The following is a 22,005-nucleotide window of genomic DNA, read 5'->3' as shown; positions in this document are numbered from 1 at the left end:
GCTCAGCTTTTGAGGAGGAAAGAATCTATCCAAGAAGGCAGTGACCAGCTTATCCCAGGAGTCCAGGCTATCCTTAGGTTGTGAATCCAACCATACTCTAGCTCTGTCTCTTACAGCAAAAGGGAAAAGCATGAGTCTGTAGACTTCAGGATTAATTCCATTTGTCTTTACAGTCTCACAGATCTGCAAGAACTCAGTTAAAAACTGATAAGGATCTTTAGATGGAAGTCCATAAAACTTGCAGTTTTGTTGCATTAATGCAACTAGTTGAGGCTTAAGCTCAAAGTTATTGGCTCCAATGGCAGGAATGGAGATGCTTCTTCCATCAAACTTGGACGTTGGCTTTGTGAAGTCACCAAGCATTCTCCTTGCATTATTATTATTATTATTATTTTCGGCTGCCATCTCCTTCTCTTGTTCGAAAATTTCTGAAAGGTTATTTCTGGATTGTTGTAATTTAGCTTCTCTTAATTTTCTCTTCAGAGTCCTTTCAGGTTCTGGATCAACTTCAACAAGAGTGCCCTTTTCCCTGTTCCTGCTCATATGAAAGAGAAGAAAACAAGAAAAGAAAGAGGAATCCCCTATGTCACAGTATAGAGATTCCCTTATGTTAGTAGAAGAAGAAGGGGGTAGAAAAATCCAAATACAAGGGATATAAGAAGTTCGGATTCTTAGATGAAGACAGGTGAAGAGAAGTGTTAGTAATTAATTAATTAAATAGAAGAAGAAAAGAGAAAGAAGATTTCGAAAATATTTTTTTTTTGAAAAAGGGGTTAGTAATTTTCGAAAATTAAAGATAAAATATAATTAAAATTGAAATTTAAAACAAAAAGAATTTTTGAAAAAGAGAGAGAGAGTTTTCGAAAATTAGAGAGGGAAAAGTAGTTAGGTGGTTTTGAAAAAGATAAGAAATAAACAAAAAGTTAGTTAGTTGATTGAAAAAAATTTGAAATCAAAATTTTAAAAAGATAAGAAGATAAGAAGTTAGATAAGATATTTTGAAATCAAATTTTGAAAAAGATAAAATTTTTTTTTTTTTGAAAAAGATAAGATAAAAGATAAAAAGATAAGATAAAAATTTTAATAAAAAGATATTTTGAAAAAGATTTAATTTTTAAAAAGACTCAACTAACAAGAAACTACAAGATAAGATTCTAGAACTTAAAGATTGAACCTTTCTTAATAAGAAAGTAACAAACTTCAAATTTTTGAACCAATCACATTAATTGTTAGCTAATTTTCGAAAATTTGATATAAAGATAAGAAAAATATTTTGAAAATATTTTGAAAAAGATTTTTTGAAATTTTCGAAAATAAAAAAATGAAAAAGATTTTGAAAAGATAAGATTTCTAAAATTGAAATTTTGACTTGACTTGTAAGAAACAACTAATTTTAAAAATTTTTTGACCAAGTCAACCCAAAATTTCAAAAATTTGGAGGAAAATAAGGAAAAGATATTTTTTTGATTTTTGAATTTTTAAGGAAAAACACAAAAATGACCCAAAACATGAAAATTTTGGATCAAAACATAAGATGCATGCAAGAATACTATGAATGTCAAGATGAACACCAAGAACACTATGAAGATCATGATGAACACCAAGAACATAATTTTGAAAATTTTGTTGATGCAAAGAAAACATGCAAGACACCAAACTTAGAAATCTTTAATGCATGAAAAATATGGATGCAAAAATGCACATGAAAAACAACAAAAGACACAAAACAAGAGACTATCAAGATCAAGCAAGAACACTTGTCAAGAACAACTTGAAGATCATGAAGAACACTATGAATGCATGAGATTTTCGAAAAATGCAAGAAAAATTTTAAAAGCATGCAATTGACACCAAACTCAAAATTACCACAAGACTCAAACAAGAAACACAAAATATTTTTGGTTTTTATGATTTTCTAAATTTTTTGGATTTTTATTAATTTTTTCGAAAATATAGTTTGGAAAAACGAAAAATAAAAAGAAAAATTTTTGAAAAAGATTTTTGAAAAGAAAATTACCTAATCTGAGCAACAAGATGAACCGTCAGTTGTCCATACTCGAACAATCCCCGGCAACGGCGCCAAAAACTTGGTGGACGAAATTGTGATCACTATTCTTTTGTATTTGTATGAAATCATTATTGTGGCACCAGTTGTTATCACAACTCCGTTCAACTAACCAGCAAGTGTACTGGGTCGTCCAAGTAATAAACCTTACGTGAGTAAGGGTCGATCCCACAGAGATTGTTGGTATGAAGCAAGCTATGGTCACCTTGTAAATCTCGGTTAGGCAGATTAAAATGGTTTATGGGTTTTCGAAAATAAAGATAAGAAAATAGAAATAATAAACGAGATAGAAGACTTATGCAGATTCATTGGTGAGAATTTCAGATAAGCGAATGGAGATGCTGTATGGCTCAAGGACGCCTGCTCTCCTACTGCTTCTACTCAATCCTTCTTACTCCTTTCCATGGCAAGCTTTGTATAGGGGTTCACCATCAGCGGTGGCTACTTTCAATCCTCTCGGGAAAATGATCCTATGCGGCTGTCACTCGCACGGCTAATCGTCTGGAGGCATCACCCATGGTTGATGGCTACATCCCATCCTCGCAGTGAAAACTAATGCTCACGCACTCTGTCACAGTACGGCTAATCACTGGTTGGTTCCTGCGCCTGCTGGAATAGAATCCCTTGATTCTTTTGCGTCTGTCACTAACGCCCAGCACTTGCAAGTTTGAAGCACGTCACAGTCATTCATTACCGGAATCCTACTCGGAATACCACAGACAAGGTTAGACTTTCCGGATTCCCAGGATCCTACTCGGAATACCACAGACAAGGTGAGACTTTCCGGATCCTCATAAATGCCGCCATCTATCTAGCTTATACCACGAAGATTCTGTTGGGGAATCTAAGAGATACACATTCAAGCTCTGTTGCATGTAGAACGGAAGTGGTTGTCAATCACGTGCGTTCATAAGTGAGAATGATAATGAGGGTTACTTATCATCACATTCATCATGTTCTTGGGTACGAATGAATATCTTAGAATAAGAATAAGAGAGATTTGAATAAAAGAAAATAGAACTGCATTAATACTTGAGGTACAGCAGAGCTCCACACCCTTAATCTATGGTGTGCAGAAACTCCACCGTTGAAAATACATAAGCAAAAGGTTCAGGCATGGCCGAATGGCCAGCCCCCCCCCCCCCCCCTAACGTGATCAATGATCTCTTAGGATGAAGAATAAGATAAAACTGAGACCAAAGATGTCTAATACAATAGTAAATTATCCTATTTATACTAGACTAGCTACTAGGGTTTACATGAGTAAGTAATTGATGCATAAATCCACTTCCGGGGCCCACTTGGTGTATGCTTGGGCTGAGCTTGATCAATCCACGAGCTGAGGCATCTCTTGGAGTTGAACTCCGAGTTATGACGTGTTTTGGGCGTTCAACTCCGGATCATGACATTTTTCTGGCGTTTAACTCCAGACAGCAGCTTGTACTTGGCGTTCAACGCCAAGTTACGTCGTCTTTCTTCGAATAAAGCATGGACTATTATATATTTCTGGAAAGCTCTGGATGTCTACTTTCCAACGCCGTTGAGAGCACGCCAATTGGAGTTCTGTAGCTCCAGAAAATCCATTTCGAGTGCAGGGAGGTCAGATTCCAACAGCATCAGCAGTCCTTTTGTCAGCCTTCTTCAGAGTTTTGCTCAAATCCCTCAATTTCAGTCAGAATTTACCTGAAATCACAGAAAAATACACAAACTCATAGTAAAGTCCAGAAATGTGAATTTAACATAAAAACTAATGAAAACATCCCTAAAAGTAGCTTGAACTTACTAAAAACTATATAAAAACAATGCCAAAAAGCGTATAAATTATCCGCTCATCACAACACCAAACTTAAATTGTTGCTTGTCCCCAAGCAACTAAAAATCAAATAGGATAAAAGAAGAGAATATACTATAAATTTCAGAATATCAATGAATATTAATTTAATTAGATGAGCGGGACTTGTAGCTTTTTGCTTCTGAACAGTTTTGGCATCTCACTTTTTCCTTTGAAATTTAGAGTGATTGGCTTCTCTAGGAACTTAGAATTTTGGATAGTGTTATTGACTTTCCTAGTTAAGCATGTTGATTCTTGAACACAGGTACTTATGAGTCTTGGCCGTGGCCCTAAGCACTTTGTTTTGTCCATCCCATGGGAGACCGACTCTTCAAGATCCGATACTTCTCCCTCGCCCTAGCCAATTTATCTATCAAGTCCAACTTCCCCCCAAAGACTCGAGTATAACTCTCCTTAACTTTCTTCTTCAAGCCTTTAGCCATGGCACAGGTGGCCTCGGATTGTTTTACCCTTTCTCGAGCTTTGGAAAGATCAGACACTAGAACCTCCTTCTCCTTCTCCTTCTCCCGCTCCTGTTTAGACTTTCACAAAGATGCCACCTCAGCTTGTAGATCAGACAAGGTTCGCTGGGAGGCGCCAAGGGGGGTTCTTCTCTAGCTCCCTTAGTAAAGCTGTCCACACTCCGACCGTCTGAATTTCACCTCGGTCCAACACCTAAAGATGATTTTTTACAGAAACATCATCCATACTGATAAAACTGTTGGGAAGGACGTGTTTCTCACAAAAACTTACGACATCAAAGCCTTGTTCATGCACACTACAAATTTCAAAGGTCTTGCACTTTTCTAGATTTGGCTTAGAAAAAGGAGGAATGGGGGGGATAGTCTGAATAGTGGATCCAGCAGGAGGAGTAGGATCAGGAAGACCCTTAACCGAGGAAGAGGGGCCCGAGTCCGATTTGGAGGAGGAGAGTTTACCCAACTTCTCGACCTCTTTTAACTGTATAACTCGGACAGCAGCAGCATTCTTCTTAGATTAGCGAAGGACTTTCAACGCATTCAATCTACTGGTCATCCTTGCTGCAAAACCAAGCATCAAAATTAGGTTAAACAAGCGTAATAGATAGCAAAAAAAATGGATCTACAAAATGAAAAGAAACTTTACCTAGCTCGATACGGACATAGCTCGGCTTTCCTATCAGAAACTTCTTGGTATCAAGATTAGGAGCTCAGCTCCAATACTCTTGGAACAGGGTCACCGTACACTTTTCTACCTCATCTAAGTCCTCAAGATTATATTTTATAATAGTGGGGTGTTATTTCCAGTACAAACTAAAAATGGCTTCATCTCTTTCACTCGGAAAGAAAAGTCGAACGCCCTTAACAGATCAGTTGAAGAAAGAGTTTTTGAAATCGTGAAAAGAATCATAAAAAATAGAGAATATATTCCTTCCCTGAATAGCTTAGAAGGAGATCTAACCCTGTTTTTTGAAACTAAATGGTTTGGTGAGTTGAAAGAGGTAGAAAAAGACCTTGAAAGACAAGGGCGGGTCGAGTTCCCGACATATTAGTTGATAAACTTTTAGAAAACCTCAGTATTGGGGTGGAGTTAAAAAGGGACAACTTTACAAAGATCAAGAATTTTATATTCAAAATTAGTAAAAGGAAAGCTCAGCCCTAGCCTAGTGAAAAAACACGCATACATGTAAATGAAATGCATTCTGACTTATCAAGTCGGGAAAAATAGATTCTCTCCTCGGGATTAGCAAGTACAATCTCATACTTATTTTCATCTTCCCAATCTCTACATATCCTATGTTGTCGTTTCGACATTCTCATTATCGACTACAAGGAACAGAAGAAAGAACGGTAATATCTATCCAATCTAAGTCGGTTGGAACCTTAGACGACATACTGAGAACTACTGATTGGAAGCTATACCTACAATAAAACAAAAGAAAAATCATCACTACAAGTCGGTAGGCCAAGTAAAACAACGAAAAACATTCTAACAAAGCCATAAGAGGTTAGACCATTTTCAACAATCAGAAAGAGAACTTTAAAGTTTGCAAAACCTCTTGCGAAATAAACAATCAAAATAAACACCACTAAAGTTTGAAATGGCACCATTTCCAAAAGAAAAAATGGCATCATTTCGGCAGAAAATCTCATATTCAAATACACAGCAAAGGAACAAAATTTTTAAGAAAAGGAAAAACAATGAAGACGCACCAAACAATAGCGAAGGAATACTAACCAGAATCATCATTTTTCAACACCAAAAGCATACCATTCAGGAAAAACATAGAAATACAGAAAACCAAAGTACAAAAAAACAAAAGACTAACCTTGAAGAAATACGAAACGAGCGAACGTGTGAAACAGCAAAATCACGAACATTCCAAACTTCCCAAGTAAAGTGCGAACGAAATTCAGAACTTCAAGATAAAGAAATCTTGAAAGGGTTGCAATGAAGAAGATAAAAGACTTTGAAAGAGAAAATGATATGCAAACATTTCAAAAGAAGCAAAAAGAAGAAAGAGAAAGGGGGCTTGGAGTATTTATAAGATTCTAGGGGCAGAATGGTAAATTCATCCCCTCATTTATGACTTGCACGGTTACCAAAGTAACTGTAAAGAAACGTGCCATTAATTACAAAAAGATGCAGCATTTCAAATTCAGAAAATCACGTCGAGTATCTGACCTAACTTCTCAAAAGGCAGTTTGCCCAATGTGATAAAACCGACGTTATCAAATGATTAGCTCCACTTATAATTGCTTGAACCCGACCTGACAAAAATTCGGCCTCAAGTAAGGGCAATGTTCATACTCTAACCTAAAACATAGCAAAACCCAAGACAAGTAAAGCCCAATTAGCATATGAGAGCTTGATCGATACCTACCCGATCTCATAGAGGTTGGACACAATGAGGTTATCATAGTCCTACTCGCTTGAATCAACAACTAACTCTTACCGTAGAAAAGAGGTCTCAACAAACTCCCTAACAAAAGGGAATAATGATTCCACTATCAAAGGTGGAACTACTTCAAAAGGTGGTTAATTGGCTCTACGTCTACAGTTATAAATATCGTGTCACCTTTAGATATAATTCGAACCCAATCTATTAAAAACCTATTTAAATTCCTACTAACTTAAGTACCGGAGTCCTTTGCAGGTACTACCCACCACCTCCTCATGAGGAACTCGGACGATAGCACCTCTATACTAATAGAAGTCAAATGCTGTCCAAAAGGGAGTCTAGACCTCATGTCCAAGCCCAAAAACAACTCAATTTCAAATAACTCTTGGAACAGTAAGTATAGATAGATTTATTCTCTGTTTTCTTTCATCTTTTTTCTCTCGATTTTTTTTGTTGGTAAAATTCTCCTAAATTAAATTCCTAATTATCCTACCCTAGTTTCTATATCCACTCCATTCTCTTTCAATGTAAACCAGGTAAATATTGCGCTTCGTTCCTTTGCTTCAGAGGCCAGGTATGGAATTCAATGTAAACAAATTTAGAACCTGTAATATGATTTATAATCTAAGAAACTTACATGAATAAGATGCACCAGTTTTGAGGGAAAACTGGAAGTTTCTTTTAACGGGTTAATGTACAATATATTATATATTCTAGAAGTTACAAGGTAATAAAAAAGAAACGAAAAAAGATATATAGTATATGCAAAAATGTGTACACTCTTATATTCCTGACTCACTCACTTATTGGTATATATTATTTTGACCCCAATTATTTCAGATTCCTGTAGCCATCAAACAAAGGATGGATAAAGGGCCCTGCAAAAATCTATAGAAGCTACGTATAATAAATATATTAATATCGTTATACTAAAAATGAAATTACTAAACATGATTTTTCAAATTAAATCCAGGATTGGATGGAAGAATAGTTGCACTTGAAGGAGTTCACACCACTTATATGTGCAAAGATATCTGAGGAATCGACCAAACCATCATCTTCCTTCACAACTATCTGCAAGTACAAACACGGAAAGAGTATATATTAGGATTAGGGAATATAATTATGCCATCAAATAATTGAAAAGGTAAAAGTGATAGGGAATTTTTCTTTTCCTTTTTTTGTTTTATCTTCTCTCTTAAGACTCTGTACATGGAACTTTTATTCTTTTACCATCCACAGGTATTACAATATTGTCAATACTAATTCCTTAGATCTCTAAATATAACTTGGAAACTTCAGAGACTAGATAGCAAATTAAGAGGACCTCGGTGTGTGTCAATTTAGTTGTCTAAACTCTAAAGATCATCATCATATACTGATATACCTCAACTTAATCCTTGAAAAATTCAACAGTGAATCAAACTATTTATTCTATCGGTTAAATAATGACTACCATAAATTATTTTATGACACATCATCATATTTGATTCATCATTGAAATTTTATGGAGTAATTTGAATCGTATAAATTCCTTTTAAGACCAAATTGAAGATGCATGTTTTTTGGTGATTATTTTAACTTTGAACCCGTTAAATAATTGAAGACGGCTTTATTAGGAGTCTTACTTCTTCTTCATCATCTTCTTCATGATTGCTACAAGCTGGTCTATGGTTCTCTCCGAAGTCATCATTCTTTGCAAACCTTCCTCGAACTCGGGGTCGGCTATCAGCCAGAGTTTTGCGGCATGCATACTGCATATTTTCCAGAATGATCACTAATTTGGTATCAATCGAACTTTAGAAAATAAATGGGAACACATAAAACGATAACAAATAAAATATATTGGAATCCATGCTTAATTTTTTTAATGCGAAAAATGAAAAATATATTGAAATCAAAGGCTTTGTTTGAAAAAAAAAAAAAAACGAGATTTATCAGAACTTTTATTTGTTAATATTTCTGATTTGTGGCTTGATATAGTACCTTGATTTTCTTGCTGAAATTTCTTTCATTTCTCTTCTTCATGTATCTATGAATCTTTTCCTTCCTTTGCTCAACAGAAAGTTTACCAACTTTTAAGGTAGAGTCCTCCAAGTTTGAGATTTCTGGTGCCAAAGTGGCAGAGCCTCCAGAACCAGGTACAAGTTGCTGACTCTCACTACTAAGTGTCTGGGACAGAAAATTACAAACCGAAGATTAATCCATTATCCAAAATATCATAGTTACATGAATTCACTGATTGCATGACATACCCCAAACTAGTTCAAAATTCATCTATATACCAGAATATTTATAAGTATATTTCCATATAACATATTTTACATGTCGTGTACTGCGTACTGGTTTCGCAACGAAAAGCAACTATGATCTAAATACATAGAGAAAATATGCTGGCGCATACATTACAAAATTGTTATTAACTGTTATCCAACCCATGAAAAGAGGGTCTCATTAATGATGATTCTGTTTGTTTTTTTTTTTTTTTTTATGCTTTTTTCACTTTTGAGCAGAAAGTGGTGATTCCCTTAGAATACAAGCGAGTTTCTGAAGCGATTGATATCTTAACTACTCCTTCCACTCTCGCAACTAAGTAAGCTTTATTATGACATCCACAAATTTCTTTGGCCACATCACTTCCGGTTTTTCTTTTGTTTCGTTTTTTTTTTTTTTTAACAATCTTGTCGGTCACAATTTTTTAGGATGCTTAATTTCTTATCACACAAATCATGAGACAACGTAATTGTTTAACAATAAAATATATTTTTTATCCATAAAATTTGTTCAAAATTTTAAAAATATTTTTAAATTTTAAATTATTTTAATTTTGTCCCAAAAATTTTTATTTGCATCAAATATATATCTTATCATCTAAGACAACCTACTTGCTATGTATACAATTTTTTTAAAATTTTTGATAAATTTTAAAATAAAAAAGATATTTTATCTATTTTTTAAAGATTTAAAGTGAATTTTGTGCATATACATAAGGGACTAATATCTACTATGTTATGTGTATAAAATCAGTAATTAAGTCGGTCATCAATAAAAAATACATATTGAAATATAAAAATACATTAAAAATAAATTAGACTATATATATTTATACATAAATACATTAGTAGATGATTTTAGTGACTTGCTTTAGTATACGAACCACATTTTTGAACTAATATTTACACTACGTTCAATACAGAGACGAATTTGTTTGGTAAATAAAAATTGATTGAATTCGTCATTTATCACTTGCATGGTTTAAAAACTTCAAGCCTGGTTAAACATGTCAAGTGAGAAGTGACAAGATTTTCCATGCAAAAAATACCAAGTTTAGTTTTTCTTGAATAAAGAAATTAAGGATAACTGAACTAATGTAGTATGAAAAATTCTTCTCACATACCTGAAGATCTGGTGGATTAAACACCCTCTGAATTGAATCTGTACAAAATATTCCACCATTTTCTCCCTGGTAATCGATTTCTTGAGCTTGAAGTTCCGAACCGAGTAGAATGTTGCCACCAAACAAGGCAGAATCAGCAGATAAGGCGGTAGTAAGAGGAGGCATGAACACTCCTAAGCCAGCAGGGCTGAGATAAGAGCAAGAAGGTGCGGAAGAAGAGTTAATAGGAACATAAGAAGCCATTGAAGACATGCATTCATCTTCGAAAACAGAAGATACTAATGGATTCCCCATAAGTGGTGGAACAACAACAGTAGTAGCAGTGTCAGTTGGATACTGATGAGGGAGACCCTTGAGAACCGAAGGCGAGGAGAAGTCAAATTGTTCCGGCTGAGTTGTGATATTTGGGAGAAGAGATGGAACTGGAAAAGCTGCGGCTGGAGAAGAAGAGAAGTCTATGGAAGCAGAGATGTCATTGTCAAGGTCTTCTTGGGAGTCAAAGATAACCGAAAGGTTGTTACAGCTGTCCGGTGGTTTGTTGTTATTGTTATTGGCCGCAACGGCCGCTGCCGAGGCAGTTATATCTTGTGTTGTACTAGTTGGTGTGGTGACTGTATTGGTCTTGTATTGTGCCTCTTCAAAGCAACAGTTTGAGGTTGAGGTAACCTCAGAGCTCTGAAGACCCGCCTCCGGGAACAACTCGTCATCGCAGAGTTCGAAGATTCGGGCGTTGATTGGGCTTGAAATCTCCTCCTGCAGTGTGTTACATAGAAGCAATGTGAACAACATCGCTAGAAGAAATAAAATGCTATGCAAATAGTACTCAGAATAATTAATGTGAAGAACCAGTTCTTCTTTATAAGATGAAAACAAGAAACGTGATTCTCTGTAGTTTTCATTCACTACGGGGGGATTTGAACTTTGAAATCTGAATCCTATTCCTCTTTTTGTTGATAGACATGAGTCTGATCTGATCACTTCAGAACAGAACAGAGAGAGAAAGAAAAGAAAAAAGAAAATTCACAGTTTGAAACTTTTGAAGTTAATAATAATAATATTATTCTCTATGTATATGTCTTCATCAAGTGGTTGGAGTTCTAAAATGAAAAACGTTATGGACTTATGCCCAATTAATAGAACAGTATCTGCCATCTTTGTCTATGAGAAAAACGAAACGAATTCAATGTACAAAATACCAATGGGGGGAAATTCTACATATAATTCTAAGTTGGTTGCATAGTCTAGTCAATTTTTGGCCATATTTAGTAATAGAGACAGATAAGAAAATTCTCCAAATTAGTTTTGCTTTTTTGAGTTTATACTTTATATTGTTAAAAGAGATGGAGACATGTAAGTACGGAACTATAATAATAATAATAATAATAATAATAATAATAATAATAATAATAATAATAATAATAATAAGAAGAAGAAGAAGAAGAAGAAGAAGGTGTATGGAATGGCTACTATTATGGTGCTGCTACGATAGTTATACAACTTTATCAATATTTAAAAATATTGTTAAAATTAAAATAATAATTTTAATATTTGAAATAATGTTTTAATTTTAAAAATAAAAATAAAAAGTATTATAAAAATATGAAAATTTTAATTTTAATTTTAATAACACTTTTTAAATATTATCCAAGCTATACTTATCATCAAAATAACAGTTCTCATGAACTTGAAAACAAAGTCCTCTCACAGTCTCACGCTATGTTATTACTCACTCTTCTAAAATATCTTTTGTATCAAAATTTCAAAATAAAAGATAAAAGAGTAACTTTTTTCTTTCTTTTTTTTATATATAGTAAATTGGAGATTATTAAATTCATAAAGGGGGCCCTTTAATGCTATATATGTATCCATTTGATGAATTTTTGTCATTTAATTAATCAAGCCCCCTCCCCCCTTTTTCTGTTCTCTCCTTCTTAACCTATCTAACTAAGAACATCAAGAATTAGCAAATATCTTACACAACAAGCATATGCACAAAAAGGTATAAATATTCCATAAGAACTTGAAATCTATGTAGTGGTTATGCACGGAAACTCTTACATATATGTACATGCATCACTTTTACGATGTTGCCCCTTAAGAAAAATGACTTTGTGTGTTGTGCTAGATTGGATAATATCAAATAAAGAGCAAAGCCTAATTCTCACGGAGTCTTTGATTCGTTCTTAGTGCCTAGTCAATTAACATTATATATGCTCACACCAACCATGTATATAAATAGAGGGAAAAGAAATAAAACGCTTGTTGTCCTATAATTAACAATTTTGTGGGAATGGCCTTATTGGAAAAAGAATTTGAGTGTTCAATTTCTTCAGCTTAATTTTTCTCTCCTCCGCCCCCCCCCCCCCCCCCCCCTCTTTATTTTTTTTTTTTTATTTCCTTCTGGCTATCACCTTTAAGGGGAAATATTTTTCAGACTTCTCAAAGGCAAATTAAGATGAAGACATGTAACAAACACAAACACAAAAATAAACCATATTCATCATTCATGGTTCATGCATATGAGAAAATTGAAGTGGACTAGAGCTTTTCCGGGAGAAATGAATTAAAGTCAGGCAATGAATTGCACCATAAGAATTAATACAAATTTAATTGCTTTCTAAAACATGAGAAAAAACTGACCTGAATAATAGTATTAAAGAAAAAATTTTAAAAAAAAGAGGGAAAAGAAAACCTTATTATCAAGTTCATGCACTAATATCACTCACATGCAAAAACCCATTATCTAAGGTTAATGAAGCTCCAAACATGCACCAACGTATTTGCTACTATATATATAATAACAAAAATACTGTTTTGATGAGATTATTACAATGGAGATTTGCTCAGTTGGAGGTTGGGCTGGCGATGGCAACGACGACAGTGGCGGTGGTGGCGGGTGAATAACATCTTGCAACATGATGATGATCCCTCTTGGAAAGAAATTAAAGGAGGAGGAGGCAATGAACAAGGCACGTACGTAAACAGAAAATTAAAAATTGAAAACTATGATTATATGTATATATGTATGTAAAATCTAATACATATACACTTGTGGGAGTGTGAAAAATATTACATATAATTCTGTGTTGTCCCACAGATGTGCGTGACTAAAAACAAGGCACAACAACAACACTCCATAATATATGTACAAAATTTTAAGACAAAAGAGACAAAGAAAGTTGTATGCACAAAGAGAGAGAAGAGAGAGGGAATATGATGGGGAGAGAGTAGTTAGCTAAGAAGATGGGGAGTATGAGGGTGTCAAAGACTTGAAAAATTAGTTAATGTGCATATATAGGGAAATGGGGTTGTGGGTAAAAGGCGTCAAGCCTGACTCTCGCGGGCGTCAACGCGACACTTGCGTTGGGCCATGAGCCTTGTGAAGTGGATGCCATGCTCATCACTTCAATTTTTCAACACATATTTATATAATCAGTCAGAAATGTTTGAGAGACAAGAAATTTCACCCTAAAACTGTCAAGAGTTTTTAGTTTTGACTTTATTTATATCATTTACGTTACAACAATACTAGGAACTAATTCTATATAAGCCAAGAAGAATCAGCCAACTGATAAACTAGAGGCACTGGTGATTTTAACCGAATGTTGCTACTGATAGGCACACGGATGTTTTTTTTCTTGTAAATTGGATGGTTTTAGATATGATTTCTATGTTTTATGTGTTACACATTAATAAAACAATTAATTATATGAAACCAACTAATGAATGATCAAAGCATCTGTTCTATGATTCTCTCCTAACACTATCGTATCTTTCCTCATGTTTTGAATGTGGTCAACAATAATTTAACAAACAAATTAAATTATAAATTAATAAACCTAATTATAATTAATTATGTTGTTCCATTCTTGGCTGATTATTAGTTGGTTCCATATACTTTTCCTTTACATTATTATACATATACCTCGCGCGCATACATAAGATTAATTTTCATGAATTGGATGAATATTAGCACCACAATTACCTTGAAGATTAATGGATCAATATTATTTAATTCGTATTAATAATATTTTATTTTCCTTTTAAAACCATCATTCGTTTATTTTCGTATGAAAAAGTATAGGGAGTTAAGTGTTCACCTGCAGCAAAGAATTGAACAACTCAATTAATAATGATTAATTTTAAATTATTTTTTTAAATTTAAAATTTGATTAATTGATATTAATGACATTTTTGAATCAAAACTTACCCTAATTTATTTTCACTTCCACTCACCATTCACCACACAAAACCACAAATCATAATTCTTCTTACCAATGCCCCACGGTGTCGTGGTAGCGTCCTCGCGCCACTAGCGTCGCCGCAGCACCATCCTCGCGCGCCATCGCCGGTTGTTCTTGCATCTTTCTCCGCAATTTCATCTGTCGTTCGCGCAGGAAAGACAGCCACGATCGCGCTTTTACTTCACCTTCCTCGCGTCTCATCGCAACTCCCCATCGCTCGCCACTCGCAACCCACGACTCTCCATCCGTCGCGACGCGCGATCAACTACTCTGATCTATAGCGACTCCTCCACTCGTCGCAACACGCCACTATGAGTCCCCCCACTATCCACACAACGCCGTCCAAGACGTCGTCGCTGGCCACACTGGGCCTCTTCTTCTCCTCCTCCTTTTTAGTTTTGAATGATTTTATTAACTAGTTTTTTATTTTTTCTTACATTTCGGATGTTTGCTTTTATTAGTTTTAAATTATTCTTTTTTCTATGTTTTGTACATTTTTTTTCTTAGAATTTGGATGATTCTTTTTATTAGTTTTGAATGATTCTTTTTCCTATGTTTTGTATGTTTTTTTTTTCTTAAAATTTGGATGATTTTTTATGTTATGTTTTGGTGCTTTTTGTTTTTTAGAATTTAAAATTTTTTTGAAAAGAGAAATTATTAGTGTTTACGTAATAAATGGTAAAAGGTGAATTAGAGTAAGAAGAGACAACTAATAATCATCAATTTTGTATCTTTTAAAAAAATAAATTTAAATAACCATTAATTAATGATAATTAATGTCATTAATTAGTATTGAATATAATTTAAAAATATTTGTTTGCTTATTGTTGGCTACACTCCCTCTTGATTTTCAAGTGGGTATATAATTTGCAGTAACAGTAATAAAAATATATTCCATGTTTATTATGTATATGCCGGAGATGGCTAAAAATTGTTAGGGTTAAGTATGATTTTGGTCCCAACGTAGAGGTCAAAAATCGATTTCTTCCCTAACTTTTTTTTTGCTACAAAATGGTCCCCAAAGTTTCAGTTTGTTTTAAAATTGTCTTTCGGACAAAAATACCCTTCTCCCTTCACCCCAAAATCAACCACCACCACCACCACAAGAACAGAAGCCTATGCCCAACCAGAACCACCACCACCACCACCACCACCACCAGTATCATCATGGTCATCATCATCTTCATCAGAACTTTCCCCAAAATCAACCAGAAGTCCAAGCTGACCACCACCATTATCATCAAGGACATCATCATCATCATCATCAGAAAATTCAAACAACATGCACTTTGAACAATAATCAACAAATTCAGCAGCAACAATATTATTCCAAATTCAAATTTCAGCAACAACAATATTCCACAACAAATATTATAAAAAATTTAAAAATTTCACAAAAAATCTAATTCACAGAAGAAGAAGAAGAAGCTGGTGGTGGTGCGGTGCAGTACGATAGGACGGCAGGACGGCAGGACGAAGAAGAAGAAGCTGGTGATGGTGCAGTGGTGCGGTGCGGTGCGACAGGGCGGCAGGATGGCAGGGCGGCGATATGGCGGTCCCCCTTCTCCCCCTTCCTCTCCCCTTTTCTCGCGCCCCCTATCTTCTCCCAGCGCCCCCCCTTTTTTATCTTCTCCCACCCCCTTTCTGTATCCCTTTTTTTTACTTTTTTTTTTATTTTATATTTGTTTTATTTTATAATTTTTTTAATGAGGGGTAATTTAGTAAAAAAAATAAAATTAGTAAAAAGGACGATTTTAAAACAAACTGAAATTTTGGGGATTATTTTGTAGAAAAAAAAGTTGGGGACGAAATCAATTTTCGACCTCTACGTTAGAAACCAAAATCATACTTAACCCAAATTATTATTTTTAACGTTATGAATTTTTGTTTCTCTTCTTTTACTCCACCTTATTATTTTAAGTTTTTTTTTTTTACTTAAAAAAATGTATAATTTGTTCACTTTTCATGTTTTCTCCAAAATAATTTTTTAACACTATCCCAAAAAGCACAATTTTGTAAATGTTAAATCCCTATTCACGATATAATATTTTTTTATAAGCATTATTTTTATTTTATATTTTATATTTTTTATTTTTTATTTTTTACTCTTTTTCTCTTTATTACAATCCTTGTTAAGAATTACCATTTCATTATTTCTTCCCTATTTTATCGTATTTGAATTTGATCGGATTAATAGTCAAATTAGTCTTTAAAAGATAAGTCATTTTTTAAAGTCATCTTTAAAAAATTTTATCAATTAAATTAATCCTTTAAAAATTATAAATTATTAGCCTTAAATATTTTTATAATATAAAATATGCTGTGGTAATTTAAAAATATATTTTAGCCTGAATGATATAAGAATTTAAGATTTTCATTTAAAAAAAAGATTGTATAATTATTCAATGTAATAATAAAGGAGATATTTAAAATTCGATTCACATAAATTTGGATTGGCTTTTGGCATAATTTAATAAAATAACATAGTTATAAAAGAAAATTAATTGTATTAATTAAATTATGAGAATATGATTCACATTTTTTTATAAGTGAGTGTTATTGAGTGTATATATATTTTTATTTATTGTCTCTGAGCTTTTGAGATTACTGATAAATAATAATAATAATGAGCATTTAAATTAACAATCCAGTTAAGTAATTAATAAAAGTCTAATCAACAATAAGTTAACAAATATTTTTAAATTACATTCTATACTAATTAATTGTTATTAATTAATAATTATTTAAATTTTATTTTTTAAAAATATAAATTTAATAATAATTAATTATAGTTGTTTAAAATTGGCTGGTTAAAAATTATTTATCTATACTTTTTCTTAAATTAATAGAAATGATAATATAATTTGTGTTTTCTATACAATATTTTTACGTGTACATAAAAAAGTGTACACGAAATTATTCATTTAAATATAATACATATATATTAAAATATGAAATATATATGATAAATAAGTTTAATAATACATGTATTTACATAATAACTGATTTTAGGGATATTTATGGATCGAATTCGATTTGTATATCCACAGTGTTTATCCGAATTCGATTTAAAAAATACGAATATTGATCTAATTAATCTGCAAAGCTAACGGATTCAATCTGATCCGATTTGCCATTAATAAGATCAACTTGTGAATTTTAAATAGTTATTCACATATCCAATTCATATATATGTAGATCCGCAAAAATCAAATAAATGAATAAATAAATATTTTTATATTTTATTTTAATCAATAATTATCATATATTTTATATTATTATATTTTTATTATTTAAAAATATATTAATAATAATTTAAAAGTAAATATATTTAAAAAATAAAAAAATATTTTATTGATATTTTTTAATAAAAATGAAATTTTTAAAATACTTTTATATTTTATGGATATATTAAACATACGATATAATTCGCAACTTTATAAATAAGATTAAATTCAAACTTTAAAAAATAAAAATATTAAATTCGATTCAATCCCATCTTATGAGCAGTCAACAAAAATAGTCGAATTTTCTTTCTAGTTGTCAGAAAATTTGGTTATTGATGGCATATACGTAGTGGTCGATAATGTTTAATATTCTTGTAATAATGTACGGGACTCTCTCTAAAAGGGATTTGGATCTTCTAAAGTTTAAATTTCACTTTAAAAAATAAAGTGTAATCTTTCATAATTGATTTTATAGGTGGGACTAACAATAAATATGAAAGAAAAACTATTTAAGGGTAGAAAATCACACTTTATTTTCTAAAGTAAAATTCAAATTTTAGAGGATTAAAATTTCTCTAAAAGATGAAACTCTCAGTGGACATCATGATGTTGCAATAGTGATTTAGTTTCGCCAAGCTAACCACCTAGGATCATAACCTCCAGATAGTGGAATTCTAGAGTAGTAGTGACTTAATATCTAGGCAAACCAATAAACCCCGCATTTTCTTATAAATACCTTAATGTCTGAGCCATTCATGAATTATTCATTGGTGTGGAATGTATTTCTCAGTTCATTTTCAAATGGCCAAAGTCTCATTCGCATAAAGTCCCACATATTTCTATAGTATTACTATTCAGAATTGGTTAAACCAAATAAACGTATAATTTGCTTTTATATTATGTTAACTTCACCTTTAAGCTCAATTGTCTATTCATGTATATGTCAAATTTTGTTCCACATCGATCCACATAATCTTACCAGCAAACTTAAATCCAGGCTGCTCAATCTTAAAGATGCCAACATATAGAATATGTTTCACATTTGGTACAAAACTGATGAAACATAAGAATATAATAAGTTTTCAATATAATACACTTGTCGAGCATACTTATTTTTAAAAATTATATTAATTTTAATATTTAAAAGCTTTATCAATTGAAGATATAATTCAAACATCATTATTTGTTTGAAGGATTTTCATTTATGATATCTAAAGAATACTTATTATATTTCTCAATTAATGTAAATTGATTGTATAGATAGATGATAATATAAAATATAACTTTAAATTTCTAAAATATAATTGGTGGCTATAAGAAATTCTCAATTAAAAAATATTTTTTTCTGTGACCGAGAAAATGATCGTTTTTCTTATAGGTTAAAACATAAATAAAATACAATGTGTGAAAATAAATCTTTGATTATCATTCAATTCAAACTAGAAAAAACAATCCTACACATGGTCAATTGGAGTAATATAGATATTCTTCCTCCTTAAATCCTTAGTCAATCAATGTTCAGATTTGAATATTGAGAATATAATAATCGATATTAGAAGAATCATACCCTTATTACAAAATATTCAATAATGGTGACCTTAAATAAAATTATCTCCGATAACTAAATATAAATGATTTTGCGAAAAAAATTAAAAATAACAAAAGCTTACCCATCTGAAAGTGATAGTAAATAATTTAACAACTATGTTTCGTATATACAAAAATCAGTCATTAAATCAATTATCGGTATAAAATATATATTAAACTATATAATATATATTAAAAATAAATTAAATAATATATATATTTATACAAAAATATATAATAATCGATTTGATAACTGATATTTTCATAATTTAATTCGATGAAGGAATCACCTACAGCAAATTTAGTTTTACACATTTGTAAACTCAAATTAAAATAAAAGGAAAAAAAAAATCAAAATCATACACACTAAAGAGGCTTCCATCATGTCATGCTCCTATCTTCAAGCAGCATTGATTTGAAACTTTGATTGGTAAAGAAGACAAGTCACAAGCCAGCCAATCAAGGAACATGCATGTGGAAAACAAATTAAAGCCTATCTAACCAAAGCTAGCTACGGTTGCTTTGCATCAATATCGTTAAATATGAATTCCCTATATTACATAGGTTTCCTCGCACCTTCTAGCTCTTAAGCAGACACGTGTGCAAGCTTCAAATTTTGTATTGTGCATTTGTCTAGCTAAAGATGTTACATTCTTTTGTGACCGTACGTACTTGTGCTATTCATGATAGAGTCAATAGTTTTTGGTCGCTTCCAATTTGCCTCTTTTGGCAAAAAGGTTTGGAGCATGAAGGTTGTTCCCTTGCTTAATGGAAATTCCTTAGCTAATTTGGATTATATTCTTGGTGGTTTAGTTGAGTGCTCACATGAGTTCGACATTGATGATAAGTTCAATAAAATTAAGCATTTTATTTCTAGTTCACGAATGAAATATTTACAAATAGCAACGTTGGCTAAAGAATCATTAAAATTTATTGTTTTTACTTTGTAATTAGTAAATAATATTTAAAAATATTGGCTAAAGATATAGTGATAGACTGCTAAACTAAAGCTATCATACTATTGACAAAAAATATTAACATAAAATTAAAATTGTTGGTTCTTAATTTTTTTTATCTACCATTTATTTTTTCTTTTAAAAGTCCTCATGATGAGAATATAGAAGAATCGAACTCTTCTCACTTTTTTTTTTAGAATATGTTCCTTTTTATTTTTTTTTTGAGTGTTCAAACTTCAATTGTGTGCTTATGAGTTTTGACTCCTAGTGGCTCTAGTTAAAAAAAGAAACGAAATTAGATTCCATTAGGCCCTGCATGAAGTGGAAGGAGCAAATGGGTATAACAGCGTGTATTTGTGCTCCACCAATCAATACTCACATCACATGGTCACAGTTGTGCCAAAGGTTCTTGACCAGAAATCTGCATATCACTCTTATGTCATACTTATTGGACTAAACCTGCATATAAGAAATATTTGTTATTTAAAAGTCTAAAATTATGTTTAACTATATATATATATATATATATATATATATATATATATATATATATATATATATATGGTGCCTTCTATGGTACCTTTTATCTTATTGTACCTATGGTGACTACAAAGAAGTTTACCAATTAGTTGTGGACATTTGGTAACTGAAAGCGTATCACTAAAAGTGTTGCTTAAAGAAAAAATGTTATTCTTAATCGTTAACTTGGCTCTGATACCAAATTTTTAATTTGGATTTTTTTTTAATTTCTTTTTCGAAATTTCTATTTGTATAGGCACTTTATAAAATGTATTGACCATAATTTTTCAATCTTGTTTTAGTTTATAATATTCTTTTTTGCATGGATTATTGTATATAAAATCTTTTATCTGTTTGTCTTTTTCTTTAATATAATTTCTCAAATCCTCAATAACTTCTTTTATTTCTTCACTTTCTCCTGTTTCTAAATATCTGTTTAATTTTTCAATTTCATTCTCCATTTTTTCTTTTAACAGCTTTAATTCTTTTAAATCATAATATGGTGTTCCAGGCATTTATAAATTTTTTAAGTTTAGCTCCAACTTGTTTATATTTGTTCTTATTTCTATCCTTTTTATTATAAGGTCATTAATTTCGAATTGAAGTTTATTTAATTCTCTTTTATATTCTTTTATTTTACTTTTTAATTTTTTCGTCCTTTTTCTTTTTATTTTATTTTCTGGTCTTTCAATCTTTGTATACTTCATTAGTTATCTTAGAATTTCTGCAAATTCTATCATCGATTCATCATTATTTTCTAGAGATTCTATTAATTTTTCTAACTCTTCAACTTCTCCTTTCAATTTGTCATAGATTATTTTTAGAGTTTCAAATGCTCTTTGATTTATTTCAGAAAACTGTAAATAATTCAACCGATTTTTTCTTTCAAAGAGCTCTTGTTTCTTGTCTTGATAGGTTACATATATTTTCTCTTTATTTATTGTCATAACTTAGTGTTTAGGGTTTCATTTAATTTTTTGACCTTTTTTGTTAATTCTTTTATTTCAGAATTTTCTTCTTTAATCTTTAACTTAGATAAACTTAAAGGGCTATTAATTTTGGATTCTCTTATTTGAAAATTCGATGAAACTAATTTTCCTGATGGTTCTTTTAGTAAAAGAACTGGGTTTTCAATAGCTTTATATTTTGGTATTTCTGTTTTTACAATTTTCTGAAATAATTCATCGACATAAATTCTTTCTCTGTTTTTAAATATTATACTATGATGGCTATTTGTTAAAGCATAATTTATTGCATATGTAATTGAAAATGGTTCATCGTCTTGTTCCATTAGATTC

General features: G+C 31.7%; 1 protein-coding gene across 1 annotated transcript; it reads right to left on the bottom strand.

The window, feature by feature from the left end:
- Positions 1-7,452: 7,452 nt before the first annotated feature.
- Positions 7,453-13,437, bottom strand: LOC112743118 (uncharacterized). Its single transcript, XM_025792340.3, has 5 exons — positions 13,005-13,437; positions 10,175-10,927; positions 8,764-8,949; positions 8,406-8,531; positions 7,453-7,851 (listed from the first exon to the last, which is right to left on the bottom strand). Exons 1-5 carry the CDS (start codon positions 13,089-13,091, stop codon positions 7,741-7,743), a joined length of 1,263 nt encoding a protein of 420 aa, XP_025648125.1. The 5' UTR covers positions 13,092-13,437; the 3' UTR covers positions 7,453-7,740.
- Positions 13,438-22,005: the final 8,568 nt, after the last annotated feature.

Source organism: Arachis hypogaea, chromosome 2, assembly GCF_003086295.3.
Source record: "Arachis hypogaea cultivar Tifrunner chromosome 2, arahy.Tifrunner.gnm2.J5K5, whole genome shotgun sequence".
In the NCBI taxonomy this organism is placed as follows: Eukaryota; Viridiplantae; Streptophyta; class Magnoliopsida; order Fabales; family Fabaceae; genus Arachis; species Arachis hypogaea.
Note: the sequence above shows the minus strand (reverse complement) of the source record. Positions and strands in the feature narration are given on the sequence as shown.

What these genes read in the sequence shown, in the direction of transcription:
- LOC112743118 (XM_025792340.3), bottom strand. Translation starts at nt 13,091, where the DNA reads ATGTTGCAAGATGTTATTCACCCGCCACCACCGCCACTGTCGTCGTTG. An exon ending in CAACTGAGCAAATCTCCATT is followed by an intron (nt 10,928 to 13,004) that starts GTAATAATCTCA and finishes AACACACTGCAG; the next exon opens with GAGGAGATTTCAAGCCCAAT. An exon ending in ATTTCAGCAAGAAAATCAAG is followed by an intron (nt 8,532 to 8,763) that starts GTACTATATCAA and finishes GAAAATATGCAG; the next exon opens with TATGCATGCCGCAAAACTCT.